General features: G+C 38.1%; 1 protein-coding gene across 2 annotated transcripts in view; it reads left to right on the top strand.

Annotated features, from left to right (window-relative positions):
• Positions 1 to 22,068, top strand: part of ANKRD55 (ankyrin repeat domain 55) — a 46,815-nt gene extending 24,747 nt beyond the window's left edge. Inside the window, exons 8-13 of one of the 2 annotated variants that reach the window (XM_064404337.1) lie at positions 6,196 to 6,380; positions 8,001 to 8,168; positions 10,007 to 10,671; positions 13,172 to 13,225; positions 16,124 to 16,225; positions 21,332 to 22,068. In XM_064404337.1, coding sequence (XP_064260407.1) covers positions 6,196 to 6,380; positions 8,001 to 8,168; positions 10,007 to 10,671; positions 13,172 to 13,225; positions 16,124 to 16,225; positions 21,332 to 21,582 — 1,425 coding nt within the window. In that variant the 3' untranslated portion in view covers positions 21,583 to 22,068. The remainder of the gene's footprint in view (positions 1 to 6,195; positions 6,381 to 8,000; positions 8,169 to 10,006; positions 10,672 to 13,171; positions 13,226 to 16,123; positions 16,226 to 21,331) is intronic. The other variant, XM_064404336.1, reaches the window with a different exon arrangement.
• Positions 22,069 to 27,219: the final 5,151 nt, after the last annotated feature.

Raw genomic sequence — 27,219 nt, 5'->3', positions numbered from 1 at the left:
CGTTTCCATTCCTTAGCTTTGTCTAGTCTTGGGTGCAGAAGAGGGAGGTGCTGGAAGTCCTTGATACATGGGGGAAAGCAGCAACGTGTGCAAAACTCTTCAGCAAGCCAAACTGCCAATATAAGGACATTTCCCACTGCACCATTTGCTGCAGACCAAAAGCAACATTAAACCTCTGGTTTTGAGTCTGGCATTCTCCATCCTTAAAACAGCAGACACTGCACTTACTTATCAGATTTCTGATACTGCCTTAATATCTGATTCCAGCCTGACTTGTCCTCACAGCTGATGCAACATTTGTCTTGCTCTGATTCTAGGATGAAGTTCTAAATCATATTACAGTAAGAGTAATGATGTGATGCACTGCTCCAGTGCTCTGCCTGTGAATATGAGGAAAATGTCACTTCAGTGACATTAATCACATGAGGGAAAAGAACATACTGGAAGAACAGCTGACTTTTGCCAGTACAGCTGTAACCAAGCATACAGTTTCTTCCAGAATAGCCTTGAGTTAAAAAATCAAGTATTTTCAAGATCCAGTCAAGAGATCCATAATAATGGAAATTTTATTATATTTTAAAAAATGTGGAATGTCTTCTGCTTTTGGTAAATACTGCATTTCAGAACGGTAAAAAAAGGTAAAAAAGTTTTTTGAAGGGAAAGATGTATTTACCAACACAATAATTTCATCTGGGGTTTTAAAGTAAAAAGTCCACAGACAAGTTACTTGTTCAAATTTTGCTATGAGTTGCTCAAAAATAGCTCATGTTTCTTTATTTCAGCAAAGAAGAAAAAGATTTTTGTTTTGTTTGGCTTATTTATTTTCTAATGGTCCTGCTGGTGTTACAGTTGATTTCAGATTAAAGTATTCTATGCCTGTCTGTTTGTGAAGGATAAGAGGAAAGACAAAAGGGCTTGGATTCTCTAACATAAAACTCAAACAGCACCCAGTGATACACATAGATGGTTTCCAGGAGGAAGCTGGAATTACTTATGTAAATGTAATTCATTTTGCTTTTTTTATAAAAGTGAGTTACCTCCCCAAATAGTGCAATGGTGATAGTATTTGTTTGTTGCTGCAGAAAGGAGTGAAATAATGCTTAAAATCTCCAGCCACTCAGGGGTGGCTTTGGGTTCATAACTGAGAAATCAAAAAGTGACAGAATGAAAAAGGGGAAAACACAGGCTGACCTAAAGTTCAGTGCTAATGATAAGAAGCAGCATCAAGAGCTTCTAGTGGGGACTTTCCACCTGGCAAAGATGGCTATAGATATGGGAAAGCTTTAAGCTGCATGCTAATACAAACAAACAGAAAATTTAGGAGAACTAATACAACCTAACCATATAATCTCCAGAGGCATTTACTTGGAAGAAAAGTATTTTATCTGGGTTCCATGAGACCAATTAAATGGTCCATAGCTTGTTTCTCTACCCATCCCACCTCTCCATTGCTGGTAGAAATATTAGCAGACTCCTTTCATATGACTCCTCTTTGACACCCCATTATCTAGTTTACTAGAATACTTTAAAGAGAGGAATAAAATAGCCATCTACACAGTGCAGTATAAACAAAAAACAAACATCTCAGTGTTTGTGACGGAAGACCTGGCAGAATGAAATGTAATGTTAAAGCACAAATATTATGTAAGGGACAAGAAACTTTATAAGTAAAATTATTGTTCTTCTTATCAGTTGAACATAGAAGTGTAAGAACCATGGCTGTAGTAACAATGAGGATAAATTGACTAGACATAGCTGAAAGAAGTGTCTAAACTAGAAAAGTGTCCCAGAGGTTCAGGATTCTCCTCATGGTACTTGATTAGATAGATGCTTCGTGAATAATTATTTTCTTATTTGGAAAGCACTGAGAGATGCAAGTCTCAGAAGTCTGACTTTCATCAACCAACATATAGAAACCAGAGTTGTAATCAAGTGTCAGAGCTAAATATCTGTTAGTGATTTGGCTGTCTGCCACTGTCTGGAGATGATACAAATCTCAGACAAAAATTTGCATAAAGCACAGGGTTTTTCTTACAGGGGCTCATGGATCCAGGCTTTAGGACGTTACTTCTCCATAAATGGCCTGGTTTGGGACAAGTAAAGTCACTCTAGAACAATAAAGTATGTTTAATTGAGATAAGGGATCTAAGGAAGAAAATTTCACTGAGGAGAATCAATAAGGGGTGGAAGCAGATAAAAGTGTGAGATGGGACAAAAGTGTAACAAAACCTGGGGGAGGGGCAGGGAAGGGGTGGGGAGAAGTCCTGCAAAACTAATTAGAAACACATAGCAAACATGACTGATAATCTTTGAGAACATTTGAATCTCTGCTGCAAAGAATTTGAATACAAAAAGGGAAGATGAAATTTAGTGATGCGTACAGTAAGGTTACAAAAACACATAATTTTCGTATGGTAAATTTACCAGAGAACATCCTGGTCTAACAATAGTACTGTGGTAAATTTACCACAGGAACGCTATATTTTTGGTGACCACAGCTCAAAGCTATCAATCTCAGAATTAGGGCACTGTAAGCATTTTAGGAGAATTTTGAGTGCAATTTCAAAGAGACAAGAGGAATTTAAAGATAAGAAGGCATTCCTATGAAGATAGAACTGGAAAGCCACTGAGCAGTCACCCAGAAATTTCATACAGCAGAAGGTTCAAATATTAGGAAGTATTCTTTTATTACTTAGAAAATGGAAGTAACAATTTGATTGAATTGTTGAAATGAGGCAGAATTTTCATAGCCATCTTCAAAGCAATTACTGTTTCCTCAGATAAGAAGCTTCTATACCAAATAAGGTATAGTATGTTTGAATGTCATTTAATCAGTTTAATCCCATGTAATAAAACACAAAAACTCCAGAAAAGTGACAAGATACAGCTCATCACATGGCACAGAAGCCTTGCTAAGCATGTGGCAAATACAGTGGTCATTAAAATGCTAATTCTTTGTTCCTTTCTCATTAGAGCAGTACATGCAAGTTTAATCACATTGAATAACATCAATAGCACAGTTTTTATAAGCACAACCTGCTATAATAGACACATAATTCTGTCCAAGATGTCCCACAGGGGAAGAAGAAGGTGATGCCATCAAAATCAACCAGAGACTTGTATCACACATCATATATTCTCTATCAGCCACATTTAAGACAGTTCAAATAATCTTTGGAGGTGAATCTCTCATAGACTGTCCAACCAGGGACATATATAACCCACAGTATAATCAAATCAAACCCACAGAAAACACATATAACCCACAATAAAAATCAAATTACAGGGACATCAAGTACCTCATGGGTGAGGATGAAATTCAAAATTATTTTGAGAAATTGTAGGAATTAACTGAAGTTAATAAAATAACACTGTATACAGAATTGTGAAAAAATTAAAGGTTTTTGTGCAAAATCAAGAGTAATAAACTAGCAGATTACAAAAGTGAGAAGCAGTTTAAGTTATGGTGTTGATATAAATCAAACAAACATCATTCTGGTACATACTAACAGAAGTATGGTACATGTGGGCTACAGGAAGTCATTTTCAATGTTGGGAGAGAAGCCTCTGCTGGATAATTGTTTTGTTTGGAGTGCCATGGTTGAAAAAAACTGTAGACAAACTGGAAACAGGCCAAAAGCAAGCACCAAGTATAATAAGTGCATTGGAAAACATGACCTGCACAGGGAGGTTGAAATTATTTGTTTAGTCTAGAAAGCAGAAGATTGGTGGGAGACACAACAGTCTGTAAAAGTATAAAATGTCAGTCAGAACAGTGGGAAATTTCTTATGTGGATGCTAAGAGTTGTGCAAGAACATGGAGGGACTGAAACTGCAGCTGCAGGGTGTGAAATTTGGACTTAGCAAGACAGTGTAAAACTGGAGTAATAGTAGAGTCACTAGAACATGAATACAGAAGTAGTAAGGTACTAATGTAACTTATATTTTGTATCAAAACTGACTTAGAGCAGGATGATAACAGATAGATATTTGTTGTGGTAGTACTAGAAGTACATAATAGACTTCTAGATTTAGTTAGCCCTGAATGTGACTAGAGATTTCACTGATGCTAATGATGAAAATGTGTAACTTGGAATTATACCAGTATGGAGGATATTGGTATCAGCATAAGGACTGGACAATGAAAACAACAATTATTCATAGGACCTCAGTATTCCTGAACATGAGGATCAACGCTCCTCTTTTCATCAGATATTCAGACAACTATAACTTAATAACAATTCAAACATGTTTAATCAGGATGTTACAAAATGCTGGCCATAGAAAATAAGCTTGGATTACATGATCAAGATTAGACTCTAAATCAAACAAAGGACATGTAAAACAAATATCCTGATTGCAGGGGGACATGTTTTGATAAATTAAGGAAATTCTCAGCTGGACTGAGTAGTTGTGAGATCAGAATGTTCCAGGGACCTGGAATGTATTTTCTCAATGGTGCAAAATATGGCAGGAAGCTGAATCCCAGGAGCAGAGATGAAAAGTGTACAGTGGAGGCTTGAGATAATGGATGTCTACCCATCTTTAAAAGATATATTTAGAATAAATAGCTATCTTACAAAATAAGAGACAAAAGTACAGAGAAGCAAAAGAAATTGTGTCTTAAAATCCAGAAAACAAGAAGGTAATTAAATGTTGACTAGAGGCTGGAAGGAAATTACTGTCAGGGATAAGACTTGATAATACTCTTGTTTAATATTTTCATAATAGCTTGACACATAATACAGGAGCTTTCTGACAAAATCTGCCAATAATAAAAAACTGAAAGACAGCACAAAAGAATGGGGATATCGTACAGGGATATGGATCACCTTTAAATCTTGAGCAATAAAAATGGGACAAAATTGAATAGGATAAAATGTGTAAGTCAGGCGCTTTGGTGCTAGTAACAGAAGGTCCTCCCCAAAACTAGAGACTCTATGCTTGGAAAAAAACTAAAGAAGTACTGAGGTGTAAAGGGTCATTCCAAAATCACTAGGAGCTTCTAATGGGACACAGCTGTGAATGAAGCAAATCCTGTTCTATGACATACCAAAAGAGGTATTTCTAACACAAATAAGGAAAAGCAGTGTCACTGTATAAGATCTGGCAAAAACATCTTCGTATGACTAGTACAATTTCAATCATTCCCCTTCAAGGAAACACAACTAAAACACAATAGGAAATGGGTTACTAGGTTAATGAGAGAAACAGAAAGCATATTAAAAAAACCCCCAAACTTAAAAGACCAAGATTGGTTAGAGCAGCAGGAGAACAATTCAAAAGAGAGGTGATGATTGCCTATAAATACATCTGAAGAACAAGTACCAGTAAGAGGAAAGGAGTATTTAATCCAAATAATAATACTGGAACAGAAACAAAAGAATATAATCAGCCCTGAATGTGTGTGTGAATAGAATTTAGAGATACAAATCATAAAAACAAAGAAGTTCTTGAACTGTGTTCCTTTGAGAGTAATGGGGGCAAAAGGAACCTAATTGCCTTTAATGGACAAAGTAAGCTTATGAGAGGAATGATGTAACATAGCTTCAAGTGATTGCAGGGATGGAATTTAATGGTACAGAAAGGCCTTTGCAACCTTGTGTTTCTGCTGTTATAAAAAAGTAATGAATTCTTTTGCTCTGTTTCCACTAAGGTAGGATATAAAATGTTCCATTTCATTTGCAGGTTAGAGAACAATGTCAACTTTCTATTAAGACACCAGACACTGGAGCAAACTAGCTAAGAAAGTTTTCAAAAAGCACTTGAACAAATATTTGACATGGCTCTTCTAAGTGTACTGAGACAGACTTAGAGATATGGGTTGCTTTTCTGAGATTCTTTTCAGCCCTACATTTTTATTGGAAAATATAAGCTTGTGCTTCTGGACCCTGGCTTAGCAAAACAGCAAAAACCACAAGTAATTTCTATTAAGTAATTTACACTCTACCACTTCTGGAGATATTTGCAGTGGTTCATTATTTATTATTTATCTCGTGTTCGGAGTGTTTTAGAAAATTCATAAAGAAAGCACAATTCCCAGCTGGAGATGGAAGATTTTGGCTTTCATATCTGGAGATTCTGGTATACACACAGAAGAATACTATTACTGTGTTTAGCATTCTCTAGCAGAGAAGGTGCAGCCTGGTGTGAGCTCCATTGTAAAACACTTTCCTTCTCTGAACTTCCTTCCAGAGTGGCAACAGGATTCTGTGTTCCATCATTCTGGACCACTGGCAGGGACCATCAATAATAAATTATGATGATGAGAATGGCAAAACGTGCATGCACATTGCTGCTGCTGCAGGCTACAGTGATATCATCAGTGAGCTGGCTAAAGTCCCAAAGTGCAACCTGCAGGCCCTTGATGTGGATGACAGGTAACCATGGAAACTCTGAAGTTGCTGCTCCCTTTCTGATAACCTGAGACCAACTCTGCCTACTATGCAATCATGTTTCCTGTTTCACAGGCCATGGCCTAGTAACACTGCTCAGAAACACTGCAAACCAGTCCAGTTCACATGTATTGTACTTAGTATGATAACTACTAGAAAGAATGATATTTAGCTTTCTGTTTGTGCTAGAAAAAGAGAATATTTGTGTAAGGACTTTGCCACGACTCACCTAAGTTTCTTTCAATCAAAAGTTAACATTCTTTTTAAAACAATATAACAGGATCCTGCAACTTGAAGCCAGGATCTTGCTGTTATTTGTATTTAAGAAATGGCAGTATTCTCGTGTTGTATTTAAGATGAAAATGGGACCAGAAGACCCTCACCTTCCATTCTGAAGACCTGTGATTTCTTCTGTGATTAAATCTCTATTTCATAAGTACAGAAAAGTCATCTTTTTTCTTTTTCACCCCACACCTACCTTCCTTGGAACTTTGCTCATAAATTTATTTAATGCAAAGAGAACCAGCTGGCTGTTCACATTGATTATTATTCTGCTCAGTGAAGCAAAAGCCAAGGTTTTCTTGGCTTAGGCCTTTAGGTACTTAAAATAATATCATTCTTCATGGAAAAGTGCAATAAAATGGAACAGAAATAAAATGAGCAGGGTTCTGGAGCAGTTTCTAAACATCATTAAAATGTAGTTGAGCAGGTTGTGTTTCTGTGGGAAGAAGAGCAAAGGGAGGAGATTGCCTGCACTTCAAAGTTCATTAAGACATGGCCACCTATTCTACATGCTCAGATATTTCCACAGAATATATTATACTTTGAGAGGGAAAAGGTAAGCTTTTCTCTCCAAACACATCTATAAGATTTTCATTCTATTGTGTTTCTGATTACACCCATTCTGAAATCACTGGGACTGAAAAGAAATAGAATGAAAAAAGGTCAATTTTATTTTTTTTATTCTTAAGTACTTCTTTTGCGGTGCTGTCTGTGCTTTTAGGTTTTTCACAAGAGCAATTTGTAAACTGGACAAAAGTTTCTAAATACAAGACAAAAATTTTACAGCAAGAAAAAAATCAGTTTGATTCTACTGCAGAGATTCAAAACAGTTATATGCGCTCTGGTCTGTGACAATCAGAGAACTCAGAAACTGGCAAAGTGGCAATCTGGTAGATGTGTTCAGTCCTTGTAATTCATCTGGGAGAGGCTTCTCTTATTACCTTCATGGAGAATCCTCTGCCAACCATGACTAATTGTGGTTGGTGTAAAGATGAGAAGAATTTGTCCCTATGCAGTGGACACTGTGAAAGTTTTTTTCAAATTCTACTCTGAAAACTTCAGTCACTTTTTCTACTCTACAATTTCAGCTGTGGAAGAGATGCTATTACATTGTGTATAGGCATTCTGCAGCCCCATATCTACTTTATCTGCAGCTAAATAAATGCATTTGCAACAGTGTGGAATAAGTTGACTGGAGAATTTCTTAAAGTGTGTATTATTAATCTGGACAAGTAGGATATCCTGTGCACACCTCACTATGTCATTAATAGCTTTGATTGTAAATCCCGTCATCCATTTTAATGATATCCTCCTGTCCTGTAGGACTCCTTTGCACTGGGCTGCAGCAGCAGGGAAAGCTGACTGTGTGCAGACACTGCTAGAATTGGGGATAGACAGCAGCCCTCGAGACATCAATGAAAACACTCCTCTGACATACGCAATATACTGTGGGCACACGGCATGCATCAAGCTGCTGACTCAGGAGAGCAGGTAAAAGTAAAGCTCATATCTTGCTCACGTATTGCTACTGACTAGAAAACAAATTTATTTGTTTTTGAATGCTCCTGAAGAGTTTGGGCCCTCAGTGGTGTGTCCTTGATCCATAGGCAATACTCATTTCATTTTCCACCAATGTTGCAACATTACAATCAGTTCTCTTTACAAAGACTCTTCACTGAGGTTTAATACTACTCTACCAAGCAGCAGAGGGCTATGAAGAAGATGTGTGTATAGCTCTTGCTCAGTCACCTTCATGTAGAAAACTTGTATAACAGAATAATTTCAGCACTCAGATATATGTAACTTCCACTTCTTTGACATCTCTGTGCACTATCTGTGTGCTCATATAATCAGACAGACAGATAGACTGAGCACAAAAGCAGCTTTGACAGAAAATAAAATAAATCTCAAGTTATCATCCTCATAGTAAGGGTTTGGTAGTATTGTCCTAGCCTTCTTTAGTTCTCTACCTTGATATGTTTTTTTATTCTGAGTTCTTGTCTGTTAAAAAATGTAACAAAAGACTTACTGGTTACAACCTTCCTTTCTTTGTGTTCTTCCTTTTCCAGCAGCTGTTATCTAATTAGTTTCCCTTCTTCTACTTCAAGTATGCAGTTACATTTATCTCCCATTTCTTTGTGCTTTCCTCTCATTTCCAGTCAGAAGTTAGTATTGTGTGAGCCACAGTTAATATTACCTCTCCCCTTTAACCTGCACTCTGTCTACTAGAGAAGGTCAGGGATTAGCCAAAATTTCATCTCAAATCCTCTAAAGCAATACTGATACCATTTTCATTTTTGCCTTTTTGTCTTTTACATGTTCTCTGTATTCTTTGCAGATATATTTGTAGCTCTGTAGCCTATTGTACTAGTGGCTAGTTTTCCCAGTAATTTTCCATGGCCTTTCCCTAGGCAGAAACACAAAACAAATTCCAGAGCTCCAAATCCCAGGAGGGACAAGGCCCCATGCTGTCTTGGTTCTTCCCGGCTACCAAGGTTGAGAACTCTTTCAGATACATTCTCATGGACAAAGTACACCTAGTACCAAGGCAGGGACTCCAGAGAAGGGGCTTGACCTGCGGAGGAATTCACCTCCTGTGTTCCTAATTGGTGCTTTTTATCAATTATGCTAATTTACTAAAGCCTATAAAAATGTGCTCGCCCTTGTGGCGGTGGGCTTTGGTCTTTCCATAACTGCCCCTGAAGGCCTCCAATAAAGATCCACTTTTATATTACCTCCCATACTAAAATAATCGTGAGTTTCATTTCTGGTTTGGAAAAGGCAACAACACAAGTGTAGGTAGTTATCTGGACCAATCTGAAACTGTGCTGGACCTCTTTAGTATAAGCAAGGCAAGGGAAAGGTCTGGAAGGGAAAGGGCAAATGGGAAAGAGGAAAAAAGGAGAGGGGAAAGGGACAGAAGGAATAGTGAACTAGTGCTTTTTTTTACAGTGTTTGCAATGACCAGAAATACCTTTTTCCAAGTATGACATAATACAAATACCTGATTTAAAAGATCACAGCACATTCTTCTCATTATTATTAGATCTTCACATCTGGTAGATACTGAAGCCACAAAAATGTGGGTTTTTTCCCAGATAACTATGCTAAGTTACATTAAGATGATTGTAGGGCGATTCACCTATAAGAAAGAGCGAATTAACACAGTAGCATTTTCAGTCTGTTAATTACAAATTTGGAATCCCAATTATCTTGAACCACCTATGCAATGTATCTGGACAGAATATTGCTTCATTAATGGAGTAACACAGTTGGTATTTTCTCATTGTTTGGTAATATTGACATCACATTTTGTTTTGTATTTCCAGTAGATCTGAGTCAGTTCATCAGTTTCACTCCCAGAACAACAGACTTACAAAGAAAGAAGGACGATTCAGTATGCTGAACCAGATCTTCTCTTGCAAAAAGAAGAAAGATGATCAGAAAACCAGTCAGAAGGAGAGAAGCAGGGATCAATATCCTGGAGAAGAGACCTCAGAAGTAGATGATATCATCACCCGTTTTGATTGCATTATGAATAAAAATTGCAAAGACATTCCAGATGAGTGTAAGACCACCCCTGACTTTAAAAGAAAGAACACAGACACTAAGTACCTCATAGCAGAAAAGAAGAAATCAGTATGTCAGGGACTCCCACCCATCACCACCCAGAGCTTCCCCCCAGTCACTGCAGGCAATTCCTTCCTAACTGCTTCCCAGAGCAAAATGTCAAGGTTCTCCTCCAGCTCCAGTACCCACCATTTTCCAGACAAATCTCAAAAGAGTAGGAGTGAGCACAACTTGCTGGACAACACAGACAGCTGCCAGGCTTTGCTGGATGATCCCTGGAACACAGATTCTAACCAAAGGCTCTCTTACAAAGTCTGTACTAGGACTTCTTCAGACAAACTGATGAATGGCTTGAACTCTGATAGATCTCACCATGTGCTTTTGTGCCCTCCCTGCCTTCCCTCACTTCCCAGTTCTCCATCAGGTAATTTTTTCCTTCTCTATATCCTAAATCCTATATCTACTGATGTGGCTGAGTCAGAAAAAAAGTAGGGACCAATAACATTTCTATTTTTTAATTTTTTTTCAGTTTCTCCTTTTCTCCTATGGCCATCACAGATAGCATGTAGGTGGGACATCAGTTAAAAGCTGAAGAGAAATAGGAGGAATAGGAGATTTAAGTAGGTCTGATGAACAAGCAAAAATGCAGCTATCTAGGAAGAAAATAAGGCACCTGAGCAATAAGTGCCTCCAGGTAACATGTATGTGCATGGTGAATTGCACATTGACACTCACTACCACACATGCTGCCTTGTGTCCACATCTAGTCCTGGATGTAAATGTGCCAAGGAACAATTTTGCCCTCAAATCTGTAACTGTGCTGAGAGCTGCTTCTGGATCCAGCCAGATCCAGTGCCATGCTGGACAGCTTTATGCCATGCCACTTTACCTGTAGAGTTATATTCTGACTGCAGGCTGCAGAGGCACCCCTTCCCACCCTGAATACCACCCTGAGTGCCAGCTCTTTGGTCTGATGTGCTGTTCTTATGGTTTCTCCAAAGCTGAATTCAGGTCACTAAATTTACAAAGATGGGACAAATGCTTTTATGCTGTGGTCTGGAAATTGGAATGCAACAGTAGTGAAGCAGAGCATTAGAATTCTAAGGTGAACTTGATACTAGAGTTTGGCTGGATTTGGGATCTAGTATTTTATTTGACTCACGTCCATGTTTAAATGAATCTGCCTGGCTGGGCTGTATTCTGGAGTTTACTTTAACATATCAGTGTCTCCAAATTCATCTCCTTTGGGGTTAGTCCAATGCCAAAATTAAACACATCTAGCATACCTTCCAACCACTGCAATATCTAACTGAAAATGAAGCAAGCAAAAGCAAACCCCAAACTTTCCAGTATACCATTAAAAGGAGTAAAAAATTTACAGTAGGTTAATCTATACTTACCCCAAGAGACATGAGCCATGACCCTTCAATAGAAAGAGGAGTGAACAGAAAACCTAAGAAGACCCTCAGTTAGCTGCATGATAGTGCAAACTCTTCTGAAATCTAAGTGACAAGAATTCAAAAAAGCAAATCTTTGCACACATGTCTGACATGCAGAGACAACAATTTCAGAATGATGGGCCATTATACATACATTATGAAAATAAAGGCTGGAAATAGCTTTTTGGTGTAAAAAGGAACTACTTTAAAAGTGCCACTTCCTGAATGCCAGGCCACATTCCTGAAAGCTTAATAAAACTGCTCCAAAGGTGTCACTGCTTTCTTACTATGCACTCTTCAGCTGCTCACTCAACCATACGAGCCCCAGACTCCACATGCCCAGCAATGATTGCTTCTGCATGACTCCTTCTACACTAAATTCTGCGAGGTTCAGCTCACATGTGGAACACAAGAATACCTGCAGGGCTACTTTACAACCTCACTGTAATAGGGCACAGTGAGGCTAAGATATTTGAGATCATTGAACTTGACAGCAGTAGCAGGAATGAGTTCAAGCTGGATAAACCAAACTGGAGGACAGCTATTTCTGGGAAAACTTCCTGATGGAATTTGCTAGACTATTAATACATTTGATACGGAAGTAACTACCATGATATTTAAAATGTGATTATAGATTTTTCTTAATATTGTAGTATACTACAGTGCTAAGAAAATGGCTAAACCCATGTCTGCTCTGGACAGAAGGATAATGTGTTTTCCCTAGAAAAAATGTTTCTGTGGAAATCCTCTGACAAAAATCTAGTTGTTATAATGGGAGCCATCTTTGCATGCCCAAAGGGAAGGTAAATAATCTTATTTCTGACAGTTTGTTATCTCCCTCAGAAAATAAAAAAGCCTGATTCTTATTTAAGTCCAGTTTTCTTTGTACCAACTCCATTTTAACATTTATCATTTTCCAAGAATGAAACTATTCCTGTAGCTGGCAAAAAGGACTTCCTCTGAAACATATGAATTAAAATCCTCTAAGGAGGTAGAGAGTGTCTGACAGGAATGCATTGCACAACACAGATATTGTCTCACATTTCTTCGTGATAAAAAGATCTGCTTATCCCTCTTCATGCCTATGTGTGTGGTTTAAATCTGTCTGCCCCTGTAATTAAAGCCACCTGACTTTCTGTGAATTAGAACTGCATTTACTGTATGAGCTCCAGGCCTTCCAGGTCTCCAGTGTGCTGTGCCTGCAGGACTTACAGGGGTTCCAGCCCAGCCAGCAAGGCTATGCAGTCAGCCCTCTCTCTGAGGAAAAATGTCTTTTGTTTTTCTTAGTTTTTGGTTTCTTTTTAGGATTTTTTGGGGTTTTTTTGGGGGGGTTTCTTTTTTTGTTTGTTTGTTGGTTTTGGTTTTTGTTTGGCTTGGGGTGTTTGGGGTTTTTTTTTGGTTGGTTTGTTTTTTGTTTCTTTTGTGGGATATTTTGTTATTTGTTTGCTTGGAGTATTTTTAATTGATTTTTCTTTCTTTCTGCAGGAGACTTAGCTGAGGGGGGAAAAAACAACATCCAGTTTTTGAAGACACTGAAATGTTAATACTTCGTTTCTCAATTAATGACTGGGGGGGACTACATGTAATTTCCTAATCACTGAATATCTAGGCCAGGATTGTGGGTATCAATAATCTAAGAAAACTCAATTTTAAAATTATTTTCTTTGTTGACACAGAGTGTTGATTGTCTTGCATGACCATGTCTATTGTCAAAGTCAAAGCTAATTTTTGTGGTCACTTGCGACAAAGGCAGCTCGCATATATATGTGTCAAAGCCTTTGGAGGTTTTTTTTCTATTATCTGTGCTCCTGGGAATGAAAGATGAGTCAATTTACTACCTGAGCATTAACACTCAAACAAAGGGGAGAGGTTGCTGTGTGTCGCAGTGAAAATTACCTTACTACTGTGCCATTGGTTTCTCCCAGAATTACTGCTCTCCACTGAGAAGAGCAAAGACAGTCTATACTAAAAACTGTCAAAATTCCATGAGAGCTTGCCACAGACTGAGCTAGCATCAAAAATCGGAAGGATTTACTTATGAGCTTTGCAGTCATCTCTTTTTGCAAAATGTACTGCCATCTACATTCTACGGGGAAAAATAGTGGAAGTAGAGAACTCCAAGTGATATGGGTAACAGGAAGCCTGTCTCAAGTAATAACACAGCTCTGAGATGCCTATCACCCCCTTGTCTTTTGGGTTACTGAATTTCCAAATGTAAGATAATACTTTATTACAGGTTTTATTACACTACCTTCTGTTTGCTTGAATAGGTAATGTGAAAAATAGGCTATTATTAACTTTATGATGGTATAAGCAGTATGGTAGAGTTCAACAGGAAACATTTTTTTGCTAGGAAAGCAGAGCAAAGCTGATCAGTGTGGCTATCACTTTCTCAAATTTAAGAACCAATTTATTCTGAGACATTCATCGTAACATTAACAACTTTTACACAAAATACACTACTATGTGGTTCACCTTCCTAAATGCAAGGAAAAATTTATAAAAAATACAACCTCTAAAAAGACCCAAATGCAATTCTGCATTTTATAAGAATGAAATTGCTTTCTTTCCATTTATTCAAAAATAACTGCAAACATAAATATGCTCTTGGGGAGCAAAGATGACATCTTAGAGAGAGAAAAACTATTTTTCCAGATGTTGTGAAACAGATAAAAAAGAAAAGTAGAGAAAACTTCCACTTGATGCCAAAACTTCTAACAAGGATTCTTTCCCAAGCATTCAAATCATCCTTGCAAACATGATTATGTTCTGTTCCATTGTTTTGCTGACAGATATCCCATTTATGAAATGAACATATCTCTTGATAGCAATAACAACCTCCCATCATCAAAGCCATAATGATACATTCACAATAAGCCATTAGTTCTCAGCATAAGCATCACAGAAACCAATGTAACTTGAATTGCTCTAATGAGAGCAACAAACAATTCTCTGCTATATTGGAATTTATATATTTAGTCCTTTGTGCAAAGTGGATGCAAGGTCTATAGAAGAGATTTACCAGCTAGACACTAGAGATATGAAAGAGTAAAACAGGAAAACCAAACTGAAGTCTGTTTTTGTTAAGCAGAGCTCACCCATACAAGATCCTTCAAGCTTTAGCTCAAACACATCAGCTTAACCACAGGATCCAGCAGACTGACCCAATGTCTCTCAACTGTTGTGGCTTTTAGACCAGAGCCTTGCTGCATGCTGAGCCGAAGGCTGCACTGTAACATGGTGGTTTGCCTGACAGACACCACAGTAACTCCTTTCACACAGAATCTGTTTAGTCATCAACATAGTTAACAGGAGCTGTGACAGCCACTTCTGTGCACCTTTGGAAAACTTTTAGAAAACTATTTTTCTACAGCTTTATCTTGCACAGCCCAACAACACATAGGTATTTTCAAGTACCAGCTGCAAAGCCACAAAGGCAATTAATGTAATTCCATCTCTTCCTCCTGCTTAGGATGTCCTGCTACATCCACCCCGTCTCCCCTTGTCTCTGTGTGCTGACAGAGCATATGCCTGCTCTTCAATGAGCTGTGTTGCAAAGCCATGCTGGTTGAGCAGCTGCTTGCCAAGACATCTCATTACATGGCTCATCACAGATTTGGTGATAACAACAAAAATTATTTGCGGGACTCAAGCATCACAGAATAAGATCAGCTCAGGAAAAAGATCTGGTAAAAATGTTGACTTGATGCTTGAGTTTCTTCTTTTTTTCAGTATTAGACATGTCCTTTATGTGATGAAATGCATTACATCATCTAACGTACTGTCTTTTTTAACAGTATTAGACCTAAGTTAACTTTAACCCTAACAAGTGACATGCCAGAATTAACCAATTAACCTTTACTTTTCCAGTATATACTCTTCTTGGTGAAAATGATACTGCCATAAACGTAGTTTAATGAGGATCAGTATGGCCTTCTATTGGTTGTGATATGCTTTCATCTGCAACAAAACCCTGTCAAAGCTCATCTGTACTGCTAATAGCTTTCAATGTCTTTTTCCAACCAGCAGTTGAACTCTGTTTTCATTTTAATATTTAAAAAGGCTGAGACCCTGTCAGGACATTTTGCAAACTAAAGCTTCAATTTTGAAATCAAATCATCTATTTTAATAATTTTACAGATTTAGATTCCAACGATTCTTACAGAGACCGAGCTAATAAACTGTGCCCATTTTAAGACCTAAAGCAATATTATACAGGAGGAAACTATAAGGGTTGTACTAAATCAATCAGTCCTTTTTATGAGTGTAAAGTGAACTAAGCAACAGCTTCTTTTTTTTTCAGTCAGTGGTTTCTTGTTATTACATATTTCTGAGAAATACTGAGTAAGTTTTCTTTTCTTTTCTGGAAGCCAGAAATGCACAGTGCACCACACTAGTTACAATTATTTCCATAAAAATTTTCTTTTTCTTTCACAGGTAGAAGTTTTCAACAGATGTCTGTAGACCAACACAAAATGAAAAATGTTATTCCTGTACAGAGCAGCCTAGCTCCAATACCCAACCATAGTGCTCACAAAAGTAAGTACAGACAAGTGTCGGTTACTGTATCACATTGCATACCTCCATCACTAGCATCTGAGGGCTTGAGAGAGGTTTCATGTTTGTTTTTCACAGCGTCGCAGAATGGCTGAGGTAGGAAGACACCTTTGGAGACTGTCTGCCCACCCTCATGTCCACAGAGAAGTCACCTACAGCACATTGCCTAGGATCACACCAGTTTTGTTTTAAATACTGCCTAGGATCACACCAGTTTTGTTCTAAATATCTCTGAGAATGGAGATTGAGACTGCACACTTTCTCTGGGCCATCTCTTCCAGTGTTTGACTACCCTCCGAGGGAGTTTCTTAGTACTTATTTGTGGCCATTGATTCTTTTCCCTCCATAGGACTCCAGTGAGAAGAGTCTGTCTCCTTCTCCATTACTCCCCACAATCAAACATTTATACATATTGACAAGATCCTTTGAGCTGCCTTCTCTGCTTGAGGCTGAACAGTCCCAGCACTGTCTCCCCTTTAAGGCAGACACTCCAACCCTTTAGACATCTCCATTGCCCTCCACTGGATTTGTTTCAGTATGTCCCCCTCCCTCTCTGTACTGGGAGCCTCAGAACTGGACTCAGAACTCCAGATGTGTCTCACCCAAGCTGAGTAGAGGGGAAGAATCACCTGTCACAGTCTGCTGGCAATGCTCTTCCTGGTGCAGCCCCAGACACTGTTTGCTGTATTTCTGCATGGGCACATTGCTGGCTTGCATTCAGCTTGGGAAGCAGTGGTTCCAAAGAGCAGGAGAGCTTCACTCCACTCCCAGAGTCCAGCAGAGTGTCAAGACCATGATTGCTCCAGGCTGAATCAAACCAGCAACTGGAGTTTTCTTCATACACAGACATCAGCCCTACTCCCAGCAGTGTCCTGACCTCACATTCTTGTGCTCCACAAAGCACAAATCTCCCTTGTATACTGGATGAGGATTTACAGTTTTCTGACTGTCATCCTGCAGATCAGCCAGGTCCAAAAGCATTAAGGCCTAAATTTAAGATTCCCTGCCACTTAGAATTTGAATATCAGAAGCAATTCTGCAGTGACAATTCTGCAATATTGCTAGAAATGAGGCAGAGGCAGCCTTACAGGGACCATCAGATTGGGTGGGGATATACAGAATCTTGCACTGCTGCTATTTTCTACATGAGACAGGAAGAAGAAAAGGTGTTTGAATTACTGAGGTGGTATTCTCTGTCTGCTCAGAAGGAAGAAAATTATTTAATTGCTTTTGATTGCTTTTAAAACCCTAGGTCCAAGCTTTCTGGTTTTTAAGCTTTGTACTCATGTTCTCTGTGTCTTCTAGTTAAATCATAGTTGTAAGCAAAATCCTTAAAAAAATCTTTCATAATAATTTTTGTTCTTGCATTAATTCATACAAGTGGTCAAGAATTTAGTTATAGTCTCATGCCAAAAAAATTGTTTTACAAATAAGATACAATTGTTACAATTAAGAATCACAGTTTTATTAACCAACACAGCACATTTATCCAGGTGCCATTACTGCTTGAACATTAGTTCAAGCCAGTAACAGAAAAGCAAAATTATTTGCAAAATAGACTGTATTTCTTGTTAACACAAATGACATATTTGCTCCTGAAGCTTTCTAAATAACTGTTTCAAAGTCTCACCTCAGTATGAGAGATTTCACTCATCCTCCATCCAGCCCTAAAAATATTGCCCTTTTGGACATAGCCTTTATCCAGTTAAAGTGCTCCAGCAACAAAGACTGAGTATAAATATTTGTGTTTTCTCTAGTATTTTTAATACACAAGATGTGTGTTAAAAATACACTAAGGAAAAAAGAAAAAACAAAAAACACTACCAAGAAGCAGGAACAATAAAATAAGCAAAAACTGGAATGAGAACTGAAACTACTCAGAGATAAAGAAAGAAGAAGTATCTCCCCCAAAAAAGGAAGGGCAATGAAAAAAGGAGGAAGAAATTATTAAATCTCTCAGTAAAAACATTTTTAAATACACATTAGAAAGAGGAAAATAGGAACGAAACATTAGCCTGGGAAGAGTACTTGAGTGATTTTTAAACAATAAATTCTCACTCTTCAGATATTCCCAGGGCCAGAGATCCCTCACAAGGCTTTTTGAGTAGCCTCAGTACAGACTGCATCTCCTATTCTGCATGCTGCTGCTTCATCCGCCACAGACTCTTCCTATCTCCTCATGCAACACTTCCGACAACCCCTGGAAAACAGGGGTCACACACTCCTCACAAAATGCCAGGATAATTTTTCAAACAAATATGGAACTTCTAGAGAACTCTCTGCTGCTCTCACTTCTTCATGTAGTTAAGAAGGTCTGATGTTTCTGGAAACATCAGAGGAGACAACATGTGTCTGATGCACAAAAAGGTGACATTGTTGGGAAAAAAGCCACAACATCAACAAATTTAAAATACAAACTTAAAATCTATTTCTTCAGGTTATTTAACAATATTTTCTGGAGATCTGTGGTTGTTTTTTGCTATTATTCATCATGATTTGACATTTCTTCTTTCCCAAGTCAACAGCAAATCATTCCACAAAGCACCCACATCACTGAAGAGGGCCACTATGGTCTGCTGCTTGCAAAGGAGAGTCCATTCTTTTGCTGGACTCCATACTCCTTGGGCAATGCCTTTCTGACAGCCTTATTTTTGCCTCTGCAGTTTGTAATAGCAGCCACTCCAGAGTCTCTACTGAGTGGAAAAGGCTTCCTGAACCAGTAGCCTTCCAGTAGCTCCTGCTGTTCAGGTCTTTAGTGGCCAATTCTGCCCTCTGTGTGTGAATCAATAATTGTGCTTTTGCTGTAGGTAGCTCCTGGGGCCTTAAGGGCTCTGCCTCCCACAAATCCCAACTCTGGGTCCAGGCTCATGTGTTTCAATATATGTACTAATACTAGTCATTACATGCATTGTTTCAGAGCCATCCATGTACCAGGCCTGAAATCCTAAATGGAATATCCTAAACTGAGCACAGTATGTGGGACAGTGTGGAAAGCACTGATGTTTGATTCTTTGAATGAGCATGAGTTTGTGATGGCTGCTCTGTCATGGGCATGAAGTTAAGCTGCAGTAGTTTTGGCATACTTAAGTCCATCATTTAAAGCTTTTAATGATGTACATAAAGTACATAAAGCTTTAGGGATATTTTTCACACAGATGTGAACTTTGAGTATACATTAACATATGACTGTGTTCCAGAGAGGGACACAAGTGAGCCTCTCAACGTTTGCTGAATGCACACCAAAATTTCAGTGAACTCAAAGCATTCTACCATGTGCTAGAAAACAAATGGGCTTATTTACTGTATCTAGCCCTCTCAGATTCACACAAATTCAGCACCAACTAAAGCAAAGTATTAATGGTTTGGGGTTTTTTCGTGGAAAGGAGAAGTGGTTTACTGAATTTCTGAAGATGAATGAATCTTAAATATGACCCATGAATTACAGTACACTGCCAGAAGCCAGGCAGTTGTAGTAAACACTGTCTGCTCAGGTAATCACAACTTGAATAGTAATTGAAATTAGCTTAAAAAGAAAAGAATCTGTCAAGTTTCTAAATTCTCTCTATAAAGATCCTACTTTGCCTTAATCCATACCTGGTAAGCTTTCGAAAAGTACTGCTCCTGAAAAATAAATAATCAATTATTAAATCAGTATAAGGTGCATGCTACAAGGGATTATGGCAAGAACTTTAGCCTCTTTTGAACCATTTGTATAGTTAAAATGATAGATAGATAGAAAGATAGATAGATAGATAGATAGATAGATAGATAGATAGATAGATAGATAGATAGATAGACAGACAGATAGATAGATGATATAGATATAAATATAGATATAGATATCTATAGGTATAGATATAGATAAATATAGATACAGATATAGATATAGATATAGATATACAAATATATGCAGTGAGGGCACACTGCAGATGCTAGAGAGGTAACATTTGTTTTCGATGGGGCAAATTAAATGAGGCACAAAATTTCCAGCTAGAACACTTCAGAGGAAAGTGTTAATAGCCTCTCAGATAATTCCTCACAAATATGCAGATGGAAGGAAATCACAACCAACGAAAAATTAATGTAAAAATTTAAAGAAGATTCTGTAGCCAAAATAGAGATTATGTAAGTCCAGAAATAACTCTTCATATGCTTAAACTATAAGAAACAAAATTGTTTGTACACCAAGAGCTTGTGAATAAAATAGAGATAAAATGGAAAGAAGCTAATGCAATTCACAATAAGTTGACACCACAGAAAAATAGGTCTGGGATTATGGTTTTGAATTCTCCTTTTAAAAAATCAGGAAATTAGTGAGTTGTCTGAATGATGGAGCCTGATGATTTCAGTTTAAAGAAAATACAGAACTATATAGCTTTGAAGCACAAACAATGTTACACTGATGACTGTGAGTTGGAAATAAAGGATGATCTAAATCTACATTTTCTTACAAGACAACAACAGATATACATAATGGGTGTGCTTCTCAAGAGTTTTGGTGTGTCTTGGTGTGCTACAGGGTAATGGGCTACTTTTGTGGTCTGTGAATATCACACATGTGTGGACCGTGATTGACTGTGCCTAGAGAAACCCAGACACAACATCCCACATTCTTCCATTTCATCTTCCTTAGATTTTGATCATCATTTACCTTCAGCAACAGAGCATTTTTGTTAGAAATAATATATTCCCATCTAACACTTCTGTTATAGTCAGCCTGTGATTTCTGATGAAAAAATATATTGTGAAAATTTCTCAAACAGACCAAGTCTTCTCCACACAAATGATGGGTTCTCTCCTTATCAAAAGTAAATCTTTGAACTTTTCAAGATTTGCTGGTCACTAAATCAAAAATAAATCACTTAACACTGGACTTGTTTCCTTCAGATGAAGATAACCCTTGCCAGGCTTATCTTCATCTGAATACAAAAATACAATATTTTATTAGTAACTTGATTACATTTTTCAAGTGCAGGCTTGAGTACACACAGTAAGATACTACAGATCAAAAGAAGTTGCAAAAACATTTGTAAAAATGTCATGTTTTTCACTTTCTGTGCACTTTCTGTTTTTTTCTATTTCCTCTAGTTCATCTGCCATCTCAGGATGCTAAAAAGTTTAAGTCTCTACGGACTGGTGCAGTTACTCTCCCACCAGCTCCACTCTCCAGATCTCTGAAAACAGGACATTCTCAGAGTCAGATCCTCTATTCTCTTTTGCCTGGTTTATCAGGAGAGCGTCTAAAACCAAGCTGTGTCCTACCTGCTATCCCAAACCAGAAGAAATCTAATCCTGAGGAGCTTGAAAAACCACTCGCCAAATCAGATACTGAAAATTAATTCATTACAGTGGCTTAAATTAGTTGAAATATGTCCAAGTGGCTGTTAAAAGATAACTTTACAGCTAAATCTCATTAATGTGCACTAATGATACTGTTGTGATCTGGAGCATAACAAAAACCAAGATAAGATAGCATATAACAAAAGCTGCACTGTGTGTGTATATATATGTATTTGCATTATCATTTTCATGTATGATGAAATTACCTAATCAACATTTAATATGCAGTAAATTTATTTTTTTGAATGGAACCCTCATAACATGATTTTGTTACAGCAGTGTGCTGTTAAGACTTTCACAGAAAAAAGGAACAAAGAGTAAGGTTTTCTGCATGATTTAAAAGTTGGAACTAGGGAAAAAAATTGACAGGGCTTCTCTGTAATTTGTAAATGCAGAGGTGCTGGTTCTGATGCTGTGTGCTGTAAAAAGAACCTTTTTAAGATTAAGAAAATAAACTCAAAATAAAAGGCAGCTTCAGCAATTGAAGGCTTTTTTCTCTTTGTTTTTCACACATTTTCTAAATTGTAAGCTTGTGGGTTTTGTGAATTCAACAAGTTTAAAAAGTACAATGAAATAATTCCTGTGGAACAGACAGACCTTTAGTATGCACTGTTCAAAACTGTTCATTTCACAGACAGATTTATGTCTTCTTAATTCTTCATACTCCTCAATGACAAAAATGCAATTGGGTATTGTTATCTTCATAAAACAAGAATTGCACAGTCCTGAGATTTTAGGCATTGTTTCACTTTGATCACTGAACTGGGTGAAATTTAACTAGACTACTGTTCAGTCAAGAACCTTTATGAGCCAAGGTATAAGCCTTTAACTAAACATCGCACAAGACTGTCCTTTCCTAGAGGCTGACAAAGACACCAGCGTTTGCTTGCTTCAGTGCTCTTATCTAAATCTTGCTGCAATTGCTTTAGAGGCTTCTCCACTTCTGATCACAGAGGGGCTGTGGGCTGGGGGAGGTTGTCCCCTTTTGTCACACTTCTGTATCACCACTTCTAGTAAGCCGGTCCAAAATTAGCTCTACATCAGCAGCTCATTCAGCAAGGACATGGCACTTCTGCTTATCTCTAGATAAATGTCTTATTAGCTGTACAAACATTTATTTTGCTGTGTCACAGTAAAAGACAAACCTGACATGAAGAAGAAGATAATCATGTTCCAGCAGCTGCAGTTTCCAATTTCCTTGCGCTAATGACTGTAAATAGGATGGCTGGTGGCTGTCACATACAGTCCCAGAAAGAAAGAAGCAGAGCACAACAACAGCTGCTCTGATGCAACACAGGGAGAGGGAACTTTTGCACGCAAATAAAATAATGCTTTATTTTTAATCATGTCACCCAAATGTCAGGGTATAACCTCAAATTCAACAAGTAATATAAACATCTAGCTTCTTGAGGAAAAACATAAGACTAAAAAGTTCATGTGCTTGGACCTTCCAGACAACCTACTCCCTGAGGCTAAATGCAAAAAACATTGCATGACAGATGCAGTGCACTTTTAAAGGAAAAATCAATTCTGGCATGCTCTGTCTTTGTACCTGAGCAGTCCTGTTCAGGCCAACCTCGCTGAAAAGTCCAGAATTTCTCCTGCAGTATAGCAGACTGGTATTTGCTCCACAAGGTCATTTGCTGAGCTGCTCTCTCTGCTCTACAGAGCCCCTGAGCTTCTTTGCTTGAAACTTTATCTTTGCAAGTCCCAAAATCTCTGTCCTGACTTATGCCATTCTGTACCTGTGTGGCCTCATACAATAGACAAATGGTTCATAAGTTATTTCCTAGAAACATTAAAGCTTCAGTGCAGACTTTATGCCTCTACCATTTGGTAAAAAGAAAATTATTTGGGTTTGCACATATTGCACAGAAGAGAAGGGAAATCTAATTCCTACAGCTCTGGCTGTAACAAGAATGAGGTTTGTCTTTACAGAATGATAGCCTAAAGTAACCATTCTGGCAGAGATTAATTATCTTTACTTCAACAAACTGCTTGGGAATGGGTATAGCATGTGGAAGAGAGGAAAGACCAAATGGCATAACAAGGAAATCCTAGTGAGGTCAAACATCTGTAACTCCTCTGCCACATTAGCCCTTTTCAGTGGGTATGGAAGCCATGCCTTTAGCTGTCTACTGGGATGCCTCAAAAGAGGCTGGTCACATGATGCAACTCCAGATTTTCCTGAATAGAAGGGGATCCTCACTGATACTGCTGGATTTTACAGAGGAGGTGGATCTCTCTCTCATTTATTGCATTACCCTGCAGGTCCAGGGTCTAGGAGTCCTGGGCTGCCTAATGGCAATCGTGAAAGCTGTTCCCATTTGTTTGCCAGCTGCTGTTCTATGCTGGAGAGGAAGATAGAGCAGTCTGTGTTAGCTTCCCATAGAGGCTTGAACAAATTTAAAATGTTTCCAGTATTACAGCAAGAAAGAAAGGGAGAGAAATTCCCCCAGGTTACACACTTCCATTCCCAGAAAAGAAGCAATCAGATTTCTGGTTTTCCTGTTCAGCAGTGTTTTGTTAAGGCAGCATGGGTGAACAAAGCTGAATAATGAACAATTTCTGATCAAAGATAACACTGTCTTTAAAATTAAATTCCTTTTAAAAATGTAGAATTTCAGGTGCAGTCACTTGTTACTTACTATGCATGTTACCACTGTCTACACAATACAGTTGCATGACAGAAGGCTAGGTGAATTTTTCCTATCATTTATCGTTTTTTTCCTCATCTTCTACTTGGAATTAATGTTTTTTTTCCAGGGGTCTGCCACCTAAGAAAGGCTTTTTCAGAACAGGAATGCAAATCCAACTGCCTGTTCAAAGGTAAGCATAGAATACAGTTCTTACCTGAATAGAGACAATCTTAGGAGCTGGTAATCTGAGTTAAGATCCAGGCCACTTTTCTAATGTGTTTTTTCTGTAGACTGCCAATAAGAAAGGAGTTTGTGATTTACCAGATATAGATCTTTCAAAAATTAATGCTCATAGAAAGCATTAAAAGTTATTCTCAGAAATGTTCCCACCAGAAAGTATTCTTATCTTTTGAATTTGGTTGCAAATTCTACAGTAAAGGAACATGACAAATTAAGGTGAAGTATTTCACCTTCATTGAAGAGCAGACTGTTGACTAAAGCATACTGCATGAAAGATAACAAATGAACCAATACCTACTTAAGCTACTCTGACCTCTTGCTCAGACCTTTCCTGGAAGATAATGGCAGGGGAGACAATAAAAGGCTAACATTGTTGATTAGCAGTTGCCAAGAAATGTCTGGTCGGTAGGTCATGACAGATTTTTTTTCCCCTCTGTCTAATGATTAAATAATCCTGGCACATTCTTCTCTGACACTAGCTGAGTGTTTATTCACAGAGTGTGAAGTATTCAGGTGTCTGCAGAGTTCAGCTTGGCACAGCAAGCTAAGAAAATACATGTGCACAAAGGATATATTTTCTGAACAAAACACACCTCACTGGCATAGGCTCAACATATCTCCTCACTGGCATAGGCTCGACATTCCTTATACCATTCTTATGAACATAATTTCAAAATGCTTTTAAAAGTAGCCTTTATTCCAGTGGACCATTTTCTTATACATTCCTACTGAATGGACTGGTCCACTCTATGAGTAAACTGTGCAGGTGATTAGCTTTAGTCCCTTATTTAAAACAGAGAAAAACATTCACATGTATAACAAAGGATCACCACTATTATGATGATCTTTCAAAGGCTGTTCTATTGCTGAGCAAAATATCTGATGAGCAGGCTGATTTTCTTGTATAAATACCTACAGAGGAAGCTACATCCTCTAAAATTCAGTCCTAATAAAGCATTTTAAGTACCTCTACCACTGGCAAAGGTGGAGGTCTCTGTTCCCTCACCACTTAACAGACTGCATTCTGCTACCATCACCAAGGGATTGTCTGCACAATCCATACATTTTTCCACTGCAAAACACCAGAAGCATCATAGCTATCACTTTAGCTAGGGACATTAAAAGCATATCAACTCTTCAAACAATTGTAAGAGGGCTTAAAAAGCTCATGTGGTCATACTGTCTTCATGGCTCATCACACCTCTTCCTCTGCATTGACATCTTCATAACAATTTAGGAGAAATATTGAAAGCATACATTATTTACCTTTGTATTTCAAAGATCGAAATTTTTTTTCTCATTATTTTCATAGGGTTTTCTGAGGATGCAGAGAATCATAGGAAATTCCTTAGATTCTGAGATTTTTCTGTGCTGGCCCTATTTGTGCAAAAGCTCACCATCATAACAGAGGCAGTTTAGACCAGTTTGTCCAGTGTCCAGCCACAGAGCCACCTCAGACCAAGAACACGGATGAGTACTTGATGTAAAGAAGTTGACACAGAGACAAAAATTAACCCCATGCCTGTCAGGATCCTAAAGTCCAACTTTTCCTCACAGGTAGCCAACACTGACATGGGTCTGCCTGATGCAGCTGCTACTGAACGTGGTAAGGTCACACAGTCACAGAATCGCTGAATGGTCAGGTTGGGAGGCACCACACTGGGTCATCTGATCCAGCATCTCTGCTTACTCACTTGTACAGCCTTCTGTAGTTAAGTTTCCATTTCCATCTCACTGTTTGTGATGCTTTAGGGTACTTGGCATCATGATGTGACTTTCTGTGGCTCTGTAAACACTAGAAGAACCTGCAGAGTCAAGGGTATCTTCACACCTGTCTAAGAGTATTATTTGACTCTACACACATGTGCCTTCCTGCACCTTTGCACAGGTTTCTATGCTCAGCGGGTGGAATTCCATCCTCTGGAAGAAGAATGTGCCAGAGTTCCTTGTATCACACAGGAGCAGACTGAAGCTGTCTGAACGCACTAATGCACTAAGAAAAGACTTGGTCCAGCTCTCCCAGCGTATCTCTGTAGCCATCATCACCACTACAAAAGACCCCACAGTCACAGCCTTTCCTTTCAAGACTACATCAGGAAGATTTGTCAGTAAGAGTAGAACTGAGGAGAAGGGGCAGGAGAAGCAGATCCCCGTCTCACACACAGTGCCACAAACTTCAGCTATACTTTATCTTACTGTCCTTCTATTGCCTTCTGTTCTGTTGGGGGGTTTTATGCCAGATAAATTTACATCAGAATTTTATTGTATTCACTACTGCATAAGTACCTACTGTACAGTTAATCAAATGCTGCATTTATAGGCACTTTAAAAGCACAGCTAAAGCCTCTCCTATACTGTTCCTGATGAGACCTCATACTACTTACTTTCAGAAATGCAAAAAATCAATGTGTAATTACAGCAAAATTACTCCTTTACTGGAGTAGTTCTTCTTAATTCAGACACCATCTTCTTAACTGAGGCAATTGTTACACACAGTAGAAAGAAATACTTTTCCAAATTCTTTTTCACAAAAAAAAAATTCATTTTACTGTCAGATTTATCAACATGAATTTTCAATATTGTTTTTGTAGACATAAGATCAGCACATGTCAAACAAAGGTAAAAAGAACATTGTAAAACTCGCAGGAATCAGAGTAAGTTCTTTATGCAAATAAAAAAAAAAGCAAGTACCAGTTTTTGCATGCTTCTGGTGTTTTCTGGTAAGGTGGCAGACAGGAAGATAGTCTGCTTTCACAG

The sequence above is a fragment of the Passer domesticus genome, chromosome Z (assembly GCF_036417665.1).
Source record: "Passer domesticus isolate bPasDom1 chromosome Z, bPasDom1.hap1, whole genome shotgun sequence".
Classification (NCBI taxonomy): Eukaryota; Metazoa; Chordata; class Aves; order Passeriformes; family Passeridae; genus Passer; species Passer domesticus.
Note: the sequence above shows the minus strand (reverse complement) of the source record. Positions and strands in the feature narration are given on the sequence as shown.